Source organism: Rattus rattus, chromosome 16 (assembly GCF_011064425.1).
Source record: "Rattus rattus isolate New Zealand chromosome 16, Rrattus_CSIRO_v1, whole genome shotgun sequence".
NCBI lineage: Eukaryota > Metazoa > Chordata > Mammalia > Rodentia > Muridae > Rattus > Rattus rattus.
In genome coordinates this window covers 31,448,804-31,464,902 of record NC_046169.1, presented here as the reverse complement: position 1 = coordinate 31,464,902, position 16,099 = coordinate 31,448,804, and the positions used below count along the sequence as shown (strand labels likewise).

General features: G+C 49.3%; 1 protein-coding gene and 1 non-coding gene across 2 annotated transcripts; both read left to right on the top strand.

The window, feature by feature from the left end:
* The first annotated feature begins 1,285 nt into the window (after window positions 1–1,285).
* On the top strand, window positions 1,286–15,969 carry Arpc3 (actin related protein 2/3 complex subunit 3). Its single transcript, XM_032886822.1, has 7 exons — window positions 1,286–1,417; window positions 5,703–5,802; window positions 10,623–10,699; window positions 12,722–12,790; window positions 13,665–13,791; window positions 14,909–15,003; window positions 15,690–15,969. The coding sequence occupies exons 1-7, from the start codon at window positions 1,412–1,414 to the stop codon at window positions 15,750–15,752; spliced, it is 537 nt and encodes a 178-aa protein (XP_032742713.1). The 5' UTR covers window positions 1,286–1,411; the 3' UTR covers window positions 15,753–15,969.
* On the top strand, window positions 6,443–6,584 carry LOC116885996. The gene has a single exon (XR_004386068.1). It is a non-coding gene; the product is annotated as a small nucleolar RNA SNORA67 (small nucleolar RNA).
* Window positions 15,970–16,099: the final 130 nt, after the last annotated feature.

Below are 16,099 nucleotides of genomic sequence, written 5' to 3'. Positions count from 1 at the left end.
CATGGGTATTCCAGTCTGAGGGACTGCCGTAAGAAAGGACTAGGAGACAGCAATGCACTGCGTTCTGAGGAAGGTGCTTGGTAATAATGAGTTCATTATGTTCCAGGTATATGGTGGGCAAGATGGCTGGTCAGGTCCTGTTGCCACGCCTGATAACCCAAACTCCATCCCTGGGGCCTGTGTGGTGGAAGGAAAGCCCATTCACAAAAGTTGCCTTCTGACCTCAGGACAAGTTTGCACACAACAAGGGATTTAAAATGTAACTGACTACAAAGCAAGTTCTAGGCTAGCCAGGGCTACACAGCGAGACTCTCAAAATACTTAGATGTATATATGATGGGGTCAGTGGTAGGTCTGTTTCCACCCTTTCAGACATGTGGCATCACCTGGGCCCTTATAATACTTGGTTTCTTGCCCACCTAGTCCTTACCGCGATCAGGAAAGACCTAACACCATACCGTGTTGAAAGAGTAGGGATGGGGCAGGAGAGATGGCTCAGTGTTTAAGAGCACTGACTGCTCTTCTAGAGGTCTGAGTTCAATTCCCAGCAACCACATGGGGACTCACAACCATCTGTCATGGGATCTGATGCCCTCTTCTGCTGTGTCTGAAGATAGCTACAGGGTATTCATACATGAAATAAATAGATAAATATTTTTTTAAAAAAAGTAGGGATGATATATGATACACATTTTGTGGATGGCAGGTCAAGGGGTAGGGAGACAGAGATACCACCGTAGGCATTATAAAACAGCAAAATAAAATAACAGGAGTAGTGGAGCACACATCTGTAATTCCTGAACACAAGTGGAGACAGATAAGTTCATGTTCATATATATGTATATGCCAGCCTCGACTTCTTGTGACTCTTAACAACATAAACATTGAAAAATAAAAATAATGGCCGCCAAGTCTGCTTAGTGTGCAAGAGTTTCTGAAAACAGTTTATCCCGAGAGTCTCATAATGGGAAGTCAGATCTCACTTCCCCCATTTCCCCCACTTGCACTGTGGTTAAATAAAAAAAAAAAAAAAAAAGTAGACATGGCAGAAGGGTAAATCGGGGAACTGAGTGTAATTGGCTTTGAAGCTGAAGCCAGGGAATAAGGAAAAAGCGGGAGTTGATTATTAACCACTTGAGAGGGATTCTTCAATTCTAAAGCCCATCCATTTTTTCTGAGTGCGTTTTACGCATGCGCCACACTCAGAACTTAATGCTGGCGCGCCCCCTGGCATTCATTGCGATCAGTGCAGCCGTAGCAAACAGCGGAAGCGGGTCCGGAAGTGCGTTTATTCGCTTCGCCCGCCTCTTCCGGCTTACTTCCGCCCACTCCACCCAGTCTAGTTTGCCGGAAACGCTGCTCCGCTTTACCTGGGTTCAGCATCTCTAGATCGAATCCGGACATCGACAAAATGCCGGTAAGTCTTCGAGCCCCAAGGTCGGGGAGCCGAGCGGGGCGAGGGCCTGAGGGGAGGCGGGAAACCTGCGTCAAAAGGCCTGAGGGAGAGGAAACCGCCCTGCTCTCTAACCCCGGCCCTTTGCCTCCAGCACCGGCTCTCTCGCCCCGCTGCTTCCACCCCCAACCCCCAGTCCTGCAGTGTTCCCAGGTCCCACTCTAGAACCTCAAACCTAAAAATGATGGCTTTTTTTTTTCTTTTTTCTTTTTTTTCGGAGCTGGGGACCGAACCCAGGGCCTTGCGCTTGCTAGGCAAGCGCTCTACCACTGAGCTAAATCCCCAACCCCATGGCTTTTATTTTTAAACCTAGGGTCCAGCTTCTCTTTTTTACCCCCCTCTTGTCATGTCCACTTCCTCCTCCGCCCCAGGGAGTGAGTCGGCCTGCTGCTAATCACCTGTCAGACTTCACTTCCCTGATGGACCCCTTCCATCGTCCTCCCTGCTGTAACTCCCACCCAACTCCCAGACCACCACTGAGTCAGCGCTAGTTTCCAGGAGTTTCCTTTTCCGTGTGCATCTGAGTGGGAGGAAATTGATGCCGATTGCACATTATAAAGGGACGCTTGAATAAGGTCTACCTTCATTGGACAAGTGTTACTACTGAACTCTAACTGGGAAGCCAGCACTGTTAACAGCAGCGGCTAAGGCCCTCTCGGGGAGCGGATACATTAACAGGGAGACAGTAACTGCGTAAATATAAATAGGAAGTAGCTTCAGATCTTAACAAACGCTGTGAAGAAAATAGATAGATGGCAACGAGTCTTCCCATGGTGGCAAATATTTCATCCAAAAACTTGAAGGCAGAGGCAGGAGAATAGCAAATCTCAGATCAGAGTGGACTGTGTAGTGAGTTCTAGGTCAGCCTGGGTTACATAGCTGTAAGAAATGGAGAGAGGCAAAAAAAAAAAAAAAAAAAAAAAAAGGCTGGGGAAAGAGCTTGTTGTGCGGGAGGTGGGGTACAGAGTATAGCAGATCATGCTTCTGACCCCAGCTCTGTGGAGGCAAAGGACAGTCAGATCCTCCGAGTTCATTGGCCAGCCAGCCTAGCCAAAAATCAGCAAGTTCTGGGTTCAGTAAGAGACACTGTCACACACACAAAAATACATAGTAGGACTGAGGAGGTGTCTCAGTGGCACAAGTGTGAAGACTGAGTTTGGATGCCTAGCACCCAAGTAAAACAGCCAGGGGAGGCAACTCCTGTGGGCAGTTCCAGAGCTGGGGATGTATAGAGATCCCTGAGGCTCCCAGTCTCAAAAATAAAGTGGAAAGCAGTGAAGAAAGATACCTGTGGCCTCCAGCTGTGGACATACACATACGTACCAGCATGCTCGCGCGCGTGCGCACACACACACACACACACACCCACACACACACAGGGGCATGCATGATCATGTGCAAGAAGTAAAACCAAACCAGTGCCTGGTGACGGGTTGGGGGAACAAGGGACCTGGGGATGTGGGCAAGAGGATGGCATAGATAGGTAAGGCTTCTTAGAGCAAGCATAACTTTGAGCTGTGTGTGTGTGTTTGGGCAGCAGTGGGGAACTGAACCCAGGGCCCCATGGCATGCTACATACACAGATGCTCTACCACCGAGCTAGATTCCCATGTCTTTCTTATTTTTGTAAAGGGGTCTCATAAAGTTGCCCAGGCTGGCCTTGAATTTGTCATCCTCCTGCCTCAGTTTTCCATGCAGCTAGGATCACAAGCCTGCCTGGCATCACCATGTTTAGCCTTGGAAGATTTATGATTTTTACGGTTTCTGACTATTGAGGTACATGTGAAAACTCAGAGTTATTGTCCAAAGAGCCCCCAACTCTCAGGATGACAGTGTAAAAGAGATGTCCATGGCATTAATATCCTGCTGAAGGACTTGGGGCTCAGCAAAATTCAATGACTTGGGCAATGTTTTGTGGGTTTTTTGTTTTTTGTTTTTTTTTTAAGATTTATTTATTTATTTACTTATTTACTTATTTGTATGGGTACAGTGTGGCTATCTTCAGACATGCCAAAGAGGGCATCAGACCCCATGACAGATGGTTGTGAGCCACCATGTGGTAGCCGGGATTTGAACTCAGGACCTCAGGAAGAGCAGTCAGTGCTCTTAACCACTGAGCCATCTCTCCCGCCCAACCTAGCAGTGTTGCTCATGAGTAGTGAAGCCAAAGTTAAAGCTAGAACTGAAAAGCTCTGTGTGCAAGCCAGGTGGGCACAGAACGAATAGACTTAGTCTGTGATTGCTTATTTGGTCTGCTTTCTCTGTTAGCTGGAAACATCGTATATATAGCTTCATATCAGGACAGACGGTTCAGCTTGCTGCTATTGGAAACACATGCACAAGGCGCCATGACCTGGACCCAAACTGGGCTCGCAAGCACACTGACCTGGGAATCGGTGCGGTTCTTGTCTCTTCTCCATTAGCTGGGGTCTAGCCTCACAGTCTTTCATGGCCGGCAAGTTTTAAGAGAATCTTCACGTAGGACGTGAAGGGCGGGGCGAAAGGGTGGGCCCCTCAGGCCCTGGAGTTGCAGCAATGCAGACACATCTCGGGATAACAGAAGTGTTACCAGGTGGTGAGATGAAAAACCACCTAAGGGCTGGAGAGATGGCTCAGTGGTTAGGAGCACTGGCTGCTCTTCCAGAGGTCCTGAGTTCAAATCCCAGCAACTACATGGCAGCTTACAATCATCCGTAATGAGATCTGATGCCCTCTTCCGGTGTGTCTGAAGATAACTAACATAATATATATAATATATAAATAAAATAAATTTTAAAGGCGTTCAAAGTCATCCTCACCTACATAATAAGTGAGAGTGAGAGACCACCAGCCTGGGCTACGTGTCGTGGTTGAAGGGGCTGGGGGTGGGAAAACAAGTTCAAGGAAGAGTCATGTTGTGGTCATAAGGCAGGAAGTGGCAGATTTCAAAACTAGGGCTTGGGTCCTGGCTAGCTGGCGGGTGGGAAGCCTGTTTTGTGTGGTCTCTGCAGTGGAATGTGCCTGCCAGCTGCTTTCGTCACGTCACGTCACGGGAAACACATCCCTTCTTCCTGCATCTCTCGCCTGAGGGTACTATAACCCCAGGAGGCACAGGCAGGCAGATCTCTGTAAGCTCGGTCTACCTAGGGAGTCCCAGGCCAGCCAGGGCTGCGTAGTGAGACCCTGTCTCAAAAAGGGCTGGTGCCGGGGAGAAGGTTCAGTCGGGGGAACACTTGCCACTCAAGCCTGAGGACTCGAGTTCAGTCCCAGACTTCGGAAAAGTAGCCAGGGCTGGTGGCGCCTTTCTGTAAGCCTGGTACTGAGGAAGCAAAGACAGGAGGATCTCTGGGGCTTGCTGGCCGTCTGTCTGTCTTCAGGTTCAATGACAGCCCCTGTCCTAAATATAATGGTGGGGAAGTAATTGAGGAAGTCACCTGACGATGACTTCTGACATTTTCACATGAGCACCCAGATTCATGAACACACACACACACACACACACACACACACACACACACAGAGAAAGAGAGAGAGACACGATAGTCATAGGAAAAAAAGAGCCTGGTCACAAAAAAACAACAACACAAAGTGTGTGTGTGTGTGTGTGTGTGTGTGTGTGTGTGTGTGAAAGAGAGAGAGAGAGACAGACAGACAGACTAGAGAGATGGCTCGGCACAGCAGTTAAGAGCACTGGCTGCTCTTTCAGAGATCCTTGGTTCAATTCCCAGCACCGTGTTCCAAGGGATCCCACACCCTCAACACAGACATGCGTGCAAGCAAAACAACAAATAAATTATTATTTAAAAAGAACATTAATAATAAAGACATGCATAGTGCCATATCCCTTTAATTGAGGCGCTCAGGAGGCAAAGGCAGGTAGATCTCTCAAAATCCAGGCCAGCCTGGTCTACAGAGTGAGTTCCAGGACAGCCAGGGCTGCACAGTGAGACCCTATCTTGACAAAACAAAACAAGAACATTAGTAAAACCTAGTAAAAGACAGTGGTAAAGCGTAATCTGCTTTTAAACGATGAGGATTTAGGACCACCTACCTTTGTTTTCATGTCTAGGGAACGGCTATGCTCACTAACCAGCTGACAGAACGTCTCAGAATCCACCAGTTCGTTCTCTTAAGTCAGGAGCTGGCTCCCCGTAGCTGCCGCCAGCCCTCTCCTCCCACAGTTGGTCCTGAGGGTGTTTTCCTTTGGAGGACTAGCCTTGTCTCCTAGTGACACTTGCTCTCTTTCTCCCCTGCTGGCTTCCCTCCGCAGGCTTACCACTCTTCTCTCATGGACCCCGACACCAAGCTCATTGGCAACATGGCACTGTTGCCCATCCGAAGCCAGTTCAAAGGACCCGCCCCTCGAGAGAGTAAGTCTCGCTGTCCTTTTGTTTGGGGTCAAGACAGAACTGCTCACTTGAGAACAGGAACGAGCTTAGTTTGATTCACTTGTACTCAGCTTCCTGTTACACTTTACGGGGCGGCATCACATTTACCCACTCCACAGGAAGCTGCTTTCTCAAAATCTCAAAATGTTTGCGTGAGCTTAAAGGAAATGTGGCCGGGTTGGTAGAGACCTTGCTTGGCATGGAGGAGAGCCTGGGTTCCGTCTACGGTACACTGAGAGCCAGGTGTTGGGGCGTACACCTATAATCCTAGCACTTGGGAGGAGGCGGCAGGAAGATCAGAAGTTCAAAGTCGTTCTCAGCAAGTTCTAGGCCAACTTGGGGTACGTGAAACTCTGTCTCAAAAAAAAAAAAAAAAAAAAAAGAGAGAGAGGAAATGTGTTGAATTCTGGCCACAGTCCCCACAGGCACTGTCAGTCATTTCAGACTGACTGAATGGCAGGTCCCCAGCCTTCTTCTGTCACCATGCTGGACAAAATAAGCAACAGACAGCGTTACGTGGGCATGGGCAGTACCTAGGAGGCTGAGGTTGGAGGTGGTTGGAGTCTGGTAGTTCAAGACCTGCCTAAGCAAGGGCGAAACCTGTCTCCAAAAATGGAAGGAAGTCCAAGGTGATTCCCTCTCCAAAGGGCTGACCGTGTGCCCCTCTCAGGGATGTAGCAACTTGGAAGAAAGCCAGGCATGCCCAAGGTCTCTGGTGAACAGGAATACTTGTTTCCTTTGCCTTCCTTTGGCTGCCCACATATATATAAAATAAAATAATAATAATAATAATAAATAAAATTTACAAAAAATGGAAGGGAAATGAACCTTTCTCCACCAAAGCTATTATTTCTTTGGTCAACTTTAAAAACAAAAAAGTAGTCATTTTCTTTTCATTCTGATTTGTATGTGAGGGCCCATGAGAGCCACCGCCCACAACTGGAGGTGAGAAGATAATAAAACCACGTCTGACTTTACACTGAGTCCTGGGGATTCGAACTCGGGTGATCGAGCTTTCTCTGCAAGCCCTCTTACCCACTGAGCCATCTCTGCAGCCCTCTGTCAGTTTCTTACCATACCCCAGTGTTAAGCCTTGCTTGGATATGTGAGAAGAAAAATCTCTCTCTGAAACCCTGGTGGGCCTGGAGGGCAAACAAGCCAGCCTCAGTTGTGGTGGTCCTGCTGCCTGATTCATCGGGGCGGGGGTAACAGGCGTGTGGTCCCCTCCTGCCTTCTTCCCCGGGTCTGGGGTAACAGGCATGTGCTCCCGTACTTCAGCCTTTTTTTTTCCTTTAAGACTTATTTGTTTTATTTATATGAGTACACTGTTGCTATTTTCAGATACACCAGAAGAGGGCATCAGATCCCATTACAGATGGTTGTGAGCCATCATGTGGTTGCTGGGAACAGAACCCAGGTCCTCTGAAAAGCAATCAGTGCCTTTAACCGCTGAGCCATCTCTCCAGCCCATAACTTTGGTTTTTTTGTTTGTTTGTTTGTTTGTTTTCTTTTTTTTTATCTTTATTAACTTGAGTATTTATTTATATTTCAATTGTTATTCCATTTCCCAGTTTCCGGGCCAATATCCCCCTAACCTCTCCCTCTCCCCTTCTATATGGGTGTTCCCCTCCCCATCCTCCCCCCATTACCGCCATCCCCCCAACAATCCCATTCACTGGGGGTTCAGTCTTGGCAGGACCAAGGGCTTCCCCTTCCACTGGTGCCCTTACTAGGCTATTCATTGCTACCTATGAGGTTGGAGCCCAGGGTCAATCCATGTATAGTCTTTGGATAGTGGCTTAGTCCCTGGAAGCTCTGGTTGGTTGGCATTGTTGTTCATATGGGGTCTTGAGCCCCAACTTTGTTGTTTTTTTAAAGACAAGGTCTTGCTGTGTTGCCATGGCTGGCCACTGCACCTCATGGTGTCAGAGTTCCTAATGATCGGCTTCTGGCTGGGGTGAGGTAGTGTCTCACTCAGAGCAGTTTAAATTTGTGTACCCCTGAGACCAGGGGTGTTGAACACTTTTCAAGATAGTTACTGGCCATTCATGTTTTAGTTTGAAAAGTGTCTGTTTACTGGTCCATTTTGGTTGTGTGTGTGTGTTTCTTTTCTTTTTTTCGGAGCTGGGGACCGAACTCAGGGCCTTGCACTTGCTAGGCAAGCGCTCTACCACTGAGCTAAATCCCCAACCCTGTGTATGTGTGTTTTAAGACAGAGCTTCTCTGTATAGTCCTCACTGTCCTAGAACTCACACTGTACCAGGTTGCCCTCAAACCACAGAGAAACTGCCTGCCTCTGCCTCCAGCAGATCACAGCTTTGTTTCCCAGTCTGGTCTGAGAATTTTGGGGTTACCCACTTTTACCACCTGTTGTTAAATGTTTGCAGTCATCAGGGTGGGCAATGTCCACTCCGCCCTCAGCTGCACTCTGGATTCCCCATTCAGTTCCTGAGGTAACTTCACTGTTCCCGAAGCTGACATGTCTTGAGATGTTCCGCCAACAACGTCCTTTCTGTTGTTCCTGACCCTGCAAATGTCTGGCCCGAGTTCCGTTCACGGTTTCCAAGCCCACAGTTACAATTCCCACCTGTGTCCTCTTCTCCGTTGCCCTTCCTTCCTCTGCCAGAGTATTTGACTTGACTTCCTCTTAACTTTTTTTTTTCTTTTTTTCGGAGCTGGGGACAAGCGCTCTACCACTGAGCTAAATCCCCAACCCCTTGACTTCCTCTTAAACGGACTTGTCTGCACCACTGGTTGAAATATAAGTAAATTCAATGGATTTGGCAAGTTGCCCCAGTGCTCACCTGATCCTGAGGAAAGGGAGCAGGTGGGGAACGGCAGCCTTGAGGAGAACAGCAGTGCTTACGAGTTACAGGCCAGGGGTTGGGGATTTGGCTCATTGGTAGACCGCTTGCCTAGCAAACGCAAGGCCCTGGGTTCGGTCCCCAGCTCCGGGAAAAAAAAAAAAAAAAAAGTTACAGGCCAAAGACAAAGAGCATTGGCCACGGAGCCCTCTGTCACATGGCTACAGATAACACATTGCACTAGAAGACACAGCCAGCCAACCCAGAGTGGAGAACACCCTAACCACCTTCAAAAAACTCCTGAGTCCTCAAGGAAGAATGAGACCGTGAGAAACTGAGCACGTGAGGGTGACTGTTCTCTTCCCGCAGGGGCTGGAACAGTTGGAGTAGATACCTGTGTCCTGAGCTGAGCTGAGCTGAGCTGAGCTGAAGTCTGACAGAGGCACCGCCGTGTGATAGGATACAGTTGTGTATAGCATGCGTGAGGCCCTGGGGTCACGCCTCGGCTGTAGAAGAATCCTTTTCTGCTGTGCAGATATCTTTCCATGCCTCTTGTGTACCAAGCTCTGTCTAGGTCTCCACTCCTCTGCCATCTCCTTAGCTGCTCTGGAGAAGTTTCCTTTTCTTAGGAGCAGGATGCCAAGACCAGGAAGCTAGAGTCAAAAGTTCCGAGGAGACCCTCGGCAGAGGCACCAGCTAGGCTGTAAGGGAGGTGTGCAGGGCGCTGTGCGAGAACGGCAGAAGCCCAAGCCAAGGATGCCGGTGGTGCTGATGCAGCCAGCTGCTGCTTGTCAAACCCGGGGAGTCTGACCTTTGAAAATGAAAAAAGAGACAACAGATTGCCAGAGAAATTATGTAATGAGCTGTGTGTCTGTCACAGAGTGCTCTGGCTTCCCTCAGTTTGTGACGACTCAGAACATGCTGGATTTAAGCCACAGTTTTCATAAAAGGAAGGAAATGTCCCCAGTGTTCCTAAATACCTTCAGTAGTTCTCCTGAAACTACAGTGTGTGGGTTCGAATAACATCATATGGGACACTTCGTTACACTGTGTTCCGGCTGAAGGAATGGCTCAGAGGCTAAGAGCACTGCCTGCTCCTCCAGAGGACAGAGTTCTGTTCTCAGCACCTACGTCGGCCTCACAGTCAGTCACCTGTAACTCCAGCTCCACGGGACCTGACGCCCTCTTCTGACCTCTGTGGGCATCTGCACACATGTGGCACACGTGTAAGGTTTCGTTTGGTTCGGGTTTTCAGTTTAGTTTGGTTTTGGTTTGTTTTCCTTTTAAAAAAAAGCCATACATACATAAATACATACATACATACATACACACACATATATAAACATACATATACACTGTAGCTGGGGGTTGGGGATTTAGCTCAGTGGTAGAGCACTTGCCTAGCAAGCACAAGGCCCTGGGTTCGGTCCCCAGCTCCGGAAAAAAAAAGAAAAAAAAAAAAAAAAGAAAAAAAAAACCATACACTGTAGCTGTCTTCAGACACACCAGAAGAGGGCATTGGGTCCCATTACAGATGGTTGTGAGCCACCATGTGGTTGCTGGGAATTGAACTCAGGACCTGTGGAAGAGCAGTCAGTGCCCTTAACCCTTGAGCCATCTCTCCATCTCTTTGGTTTGTTTTTCAAGACGGGGTTTCCTTGTGTAGCTCTGGCTGTCTTGGAACTCTCTCTGTAGACCAGGGGCTCCAACCAAGAGACCCACCTGCCTCCGCCTCAAGAGTGTTGGGATTAAAGGTGCACGCAGCCACTGCCCAGCATATATGGGTTTTGCCTGCATGTACCGTGTGCTGCTTGGTGCCCTGGGAGCCCAGCAGAGGGTGCCAGATCCCCAGGAACTGAACCCAGCAGAGAACCTTGGTTTCCTTTATCCCTCTCTAGATCTTGTGATAATGAGGCTTGGGCACCTATGCTCACAGCCTCTGGGTGTGAAGTTTACCTTTGGTAACGGTCTCTGCCTTCGTTCTTGTTTCCCGCTTAGCGAAAGACACGGATATTGTAGATGAAGCCATCTATTACTTCAAGGCCAACGTCTTCTTCAAGAACTATGAAATTAAGGTAACTCCCGGGGGTGCTTACTTTTCAGACGGGATAAAAATCTGCCTCGAGTCAGGGTTGCTGTGAAGGCTAAGTGGTGAGGGTGAGTGTAGAATTTGAGAACAGCCTGAGGAGGATGCTTGTTCATCCCTCCCTCACTCCCTCTCTCCGTTCCTTTCTTCCTTTCTTGCTTCCTTGCTTTATTTCATATTGTTTATTGTAGGCTGGGCATGGTGGCACACACCGTTAATCCCAGCACTCAGGAGGCAGAAGCAGGTCGATCTCTGTGAGTTTGAGGCCAGCCTGGTCTACAGAGGTATTTCCAGGACAGCCAGGGCTACACAGTGAAACCCTGTCTAGAAAAATCAAAAATCAAAACAAAAAATTTGAAAAAAAAAATAGTATTGTGTGCGTGTACGTGCGTGCGTGCGTGCGTGCATGTGTGTGCTCTCGCACATGTATGTGTTTATTCCATTATGTTCAGTGCCTTTAGGGGCCAGAAGAGGGAGTTAAATCCCCTGTAAGTCAAGTTAGAAGTGACTACAAGCTACCATGTGTGTTCTGGGGCAAACCCAGGTCCACATCGAATGGAATCGCTCTGAACTGCTGAGCCCTCACCTCACCCCTCGTCCATTTTCATTCTTTCCCTTCTACACTCTTTACTGCCATGCACGCCGAACGACCCTCCCTCTGCCTCTTTTTGCAAATTAACTTCTTTGGAGCACAGCTGTGCCCAGTATTTTGAGTGCAGCCGTGCCTGTTTGTTTCCGCATTCGCAGTGTCTGTTTTCACACTGAGCAGTGGCCGACCAGTCACAACCGGTCATTAGCCATAGAGCCTAACCAGCTTATTATCCAGCCTCGTCAGAGTTTGCCAAGCTCCCGTCTAGATGCATCTCTATTTATTCAGTATTGATTAAGCACCATGACGAACCAGACCCACGTTCGTGGGGAAACGATCAGAAGATCAGAAGTCTCACGGGCTGTTTGTTTGATTTGAGACAGGGTTTTGCTATTAGCCCTGGCTGGAATTCGTTACATCGGCAGAGCTGGTCTGGAAGTTAGGGAAAATCTCCTGCCTCAGCCTCCCATTCCTTTCTTGGATGCAGGTTGGACATTGAAATGAAGTGCTGTCATCTCAGCACTTGGGAAGCTGAGACAGGAGAATTGTGAGCTACATGCTGAAATTGTGTTTCAGAAAAGTTTAAACAATGACCTCCCTCCTCCACTCTTAAGTCAGACAAACCTGAAATCCTTCAGAGTCCTAAACTGCAGACTGGCTTTGGGAGTTTCTGATTCAGGGCGTTTAGCTGGTGAAGTCTGTGCAGATAGCCCCACGTCCAGACCACTCAGGCGTCTGGACCAAGCGTTTCAGGTGGTCACACTGCTGTGCTGTGGACCTGGGATGGAAGTGAGGGAAGATGAGTGCTCTGGGCCTTCCTGGGCCTGCTTCCTCCCTTCCCTCCCTCTGAGGAGGGAGAGTAGAGGGCCTGGCTGTAAAGGGAACGGGTGGTACGAGACAGACACTCTATCCAGCGCCAAGCAGCGTTTCTGTCACTTGCAGCCAGCCTGTGCTGTGTTTGTGACAGGGTCAGGCTCCATGTGAGGCTCGCCTGTGAGGAGCCAGAGGTTGTCCAAGAATGAGAGGCCAGCCAGGCTGTGGAGCAGACACCCTACCTCAGAACCAAACCGAGAGCGGAGGCACGAGTAACCTTTTTCTGACTGTAACTGTAAAACAGGCCACACGTGATCAGTGGTCACCGGCTGTCTTCCGTCCTTACAGTCGGGGATGATGTTGGGCCTGTTGAATTCCCCCAGAACTTGTTGTATGTGCAGTGGCTTTTCCCTCTGCCAAGGAAGAGGTGCGTCTGTTCTCAGAGACACTCAGGGGAAAGGGTTTTTTAAATGAGCCCCCCTGTGGCTCAGGGCAGCCACAAGACTGGGTTGGGAAGCTGAGCACCCTAGGGATGCCAGTGGATAATGGAGGCTGAGAAGCTCGAAGGATCCACCCCCCATGGGTACTGTTGTTCTCTTCTCCCTGTAGAATGAAGCGGACAGGACCTTGATCTACATCACACTCTACATTTCTGAGTGTCTAAAGAAGCTCCAAAAGGTAACGAGACTTGGCTTTTTTCATACGAGGACAACAGAGCGAGAGGCTACCCCTGGCAGCCACCCAGGTCTGCCAAGACCTGAGGGCAAGCTAAAGGTCTCTCTGTTAGGGGTGTCTGAACCCAGAGGAGACTGACATGGAGCAGAGGGCTGGGAGGTGTTGGACATGTGAAGACGGGAGTCTCCTTCATCCTGTGAGGACAGCCGAGCACTTGTATCGGGGGTGGAGTGGCCAGCAGCACAGCCATGTTCCAGTCTTCCCCCATGTAGAGGCCTCAGGCATTTCAGAGCTGACTCTGATGTATGTCCGTGCTCATCACGAGCTTCAGAATTTAACTAGGAAGAGCTTATTGTAGGATAGAAGCACACACCTTGGGTTGGGGATTTAGCTCAGTGGTAGAGCGCTTGCCTAGGAAGCGAAAGGCCCTGGGTTTGGTCCCCAGCTCCGAAAAAAAAAAAAAAAAAAAGAAGCACACACCTTCAATCCCAGCACTCAGGAGCCTCAGGCAGGCAGATCTCTGAGTTCGAGGCCAGCCTAGTTTATATCACCAGTTCAAGGACAGCAAAAGTTCTGTACTAAGACTCTGTCTCAGAAAACTAGAAAATAAATAAATAAAAGACACTGTGCATTCATGAAGAGAGATGTGTACCTGTATGACATTTGGTTTTTAGTATTTAAACTACTGTATTCCGGCTGCTGTGGTAGTCTGTCTGGGCTTAGTCCTTGGAGCAGAGCTAAAGAGGGCTGCAGGTTCTCCCTCTGCAGACGGGCGCTCACAGATCCCCCGCACACTCCCGGCAGCTGCTTGCAGTGAAAGATTGCATTTCCGGCATTACGCTCACATTTTCTTACCAACTGTGTCATTTGATTTTAGTGCAACTCCAGGAGCCAAGGCGAGAAAGAAATGTACACGCTAGGAATCACCAACTTTCCCATTCCCGGCGAGCCTGGCTTTCCCCTCAATGCCATTTACGCCAAACCTGCCAGCAAACAGGAGGATGGTGAGAACAGGACTGTGAGCGTGCAAGAGTGTGTGTGTGCATGTGTGCACGTGTGTAGCCATCCTGTCTCTCTGTCTTACTCTTGGCATTGGTGTGTGCTTTTTTTGGCCCTTTCTTAGACATGATCTCTCTCTCTGTAGTCCAGACTGGTCTTGAACTCACGATCATCCTGCACCAGCTCCCTAGGTGCTGAGATTACAAGGCTCTGCCACCGTGTCCTGTCCAGTTTCTCCGACTCACTTTCTCCCCACTCGTTTTCTTGACTGTGTTGGTATTAGTGTTTTGTGTGTGTTTGTGGTATGAACAAGTCAAGTGGGTGTGAATGCTCTTGTGGGCAGGTGCACGTCTGTGCATGTGTGCTCCGAGGCCAGAGGTTGATGTCAGGCCTTTGATCAGTGTCCACGTCGCTTCACTGAACCTGGAGCTCACGTATTGAGCTTTTGTAACTGTCCCCCTTAGGCAGCCATTTGCAGGCAGTCCTGCAAGGCCAGCCACTGAGTCCGCTCTACTTTTATGTGGATCTGACGATTCTAACTCTGGTTCTCCTGCGTGGCAGCCTCTTTCTCCCCTGAACCATCTCCCCAGCCGGCTGACTGGAGCTCAGAGTATAACGGGGTGCTTGGCACGCGTGTGCTGCCTCCCTTTCACAAGAGAGCTTGCTAACAAGTGTAGCCTGCAGAGACTGTTGAACCAAAATGGATGCAGTTAGAAAACCATCCTGAGGGGTTGGGGCATTAGCTCAGTGGTAGAGCGCTTGCCTAGGAAGCGCAAGGCCCTGGGTTCGGCCCCCAGCTCCGAAAAAAAGAACAAAAAAAAAAAAAGAAGAAGAAAAGAAAACCATCCTGAGTCAGCAGGTGGTTCAGCTGGTGAAGCCACCCCACTGCCCAGCCAGCCTGACAGTCACACACACACACACACACACACACACACACAGAGAGAGAGAGAGAGAGAGAGAGAGAGAGAGAGAGAGAGAGAGAGAGAGAAGAGGACCATCTGGAGCCGGTCCTTTCTTCCCTAAGCTGTCTGAATGTGTGCAGATACTTTGCCGAGGTCAGTATCTAGACACCAGCCCCACGTTTAGGATCCCGCCTCACACACAGATCTCCTCGTATTACAGAAACGATGCGCGCATACCTACAGCAGCTGAGGCAGGAGACCGGACTGAGGCTTTGTGACAAAGTTTTTGACCCTCAGAATGATAAACCCAGCAAGGTGAGATGCTCCCTTCTGCCTGTTTAATCAGAGCTTGGCCTTTTGCCCCATTGCCTTTTAAACCCCTGAAGTCTGCTATCAAAAGAGTGTTTAACCTGGGAGACAAGGCTAGCTCAGAGTTCACTGTCTCCCTCTCAGTCATGAGCAGAGTTTATGTATGGGATGGGTAGTCTTTCCTTGGTAGCCATATAGCCAGTCTGTTAAATGCTACTGCGTTTGTATTTGACCTGTATGCATCCTCTGTGGGCTCTGAAATGCCCCAGGTTAGCCACACCTGCAGGATACTGTAAATGCCATGTAAATGGTGTCTCTGTTGTTGTAGGGAACAGCCACAGGGAGCAGTGTGTGTGTGCCAGGGCCCCTTGGTTGTGGGAGGAGGGGTAGGGACACAAGTGACCTTAGCTCCTCCTACCTCGGCCTCCAGTTCTGCAGTACACAGGCATGCTACCATGTCTGCCTCACACGCTTTCCTACCGGCGGGTGGATGCGAGTCTCACGCCTGTGGAGGGCCAGGAGGACATGTTTCGCTGCTCTGGGTGGGGGTGGGGGGTCACCTTTGAGTTTAGTGGAAGGTGCCCGCCCGCTGTTTACACTGTTATGTGTCATAAAGTGACTGGAATGCTGGCCTGCCCCACACCTGCACTGTGCCCTGACCCTCAGTACGCTCTGTGTTGTGCCTTTGACAGTGGTGGACTTGCTTTGTGAAGAGACAGTTCATGAACAAGAGTCTTTCGGGGCCCGGGCAGTGAGAGGACCGTGGGCAGCATCGCATTGAGGTGTACACAGTCCTGTGTGTTTGTTCTTAACGTGTCACGAGAGGAGAGAGCCTGTCTGCCGGGAAAGCTCTTGGTCAAGAATTTGGAGGGTGGGTGTCGGGTTTGAATTTCAAGCTGGTACTTCATATGTAATAAATGTCGCTGCTTATGTTAGACATTGAATTAAAACATTTTTGAGAAAAAGCGTAAACAACACTGTACCTTTTATGGGAAAGGGTAGTATACTGAGGGGTGGGGCTTGGTTTTCTCTTTATGGTTTGGTTTGGTTTGTCCTTTTTGAGACAGCCTTGCTATGTAGTCCAGGCTGGGCTCACTGTGTA

Bases quoted from the DNA above. Each gene is read 5' to 3' on its own strand.
- Arpc3 (XM_032886822.1), top strand. The intron at 10,700-12,721 runs GTAACTCCCGGG...TTCTCCCTGTAG, and splicing joins TCAAGAACTATGAAATTAAG to AATGAAGCGGACAGGACCTT. The intron at 15,004-15,689 runs GTGAGATGCTCC...TGCCTTTGACAG, and splicing joins AGAATGATAAACCCAGCAAG to TGGTGGACTTGCTTTGTGAA.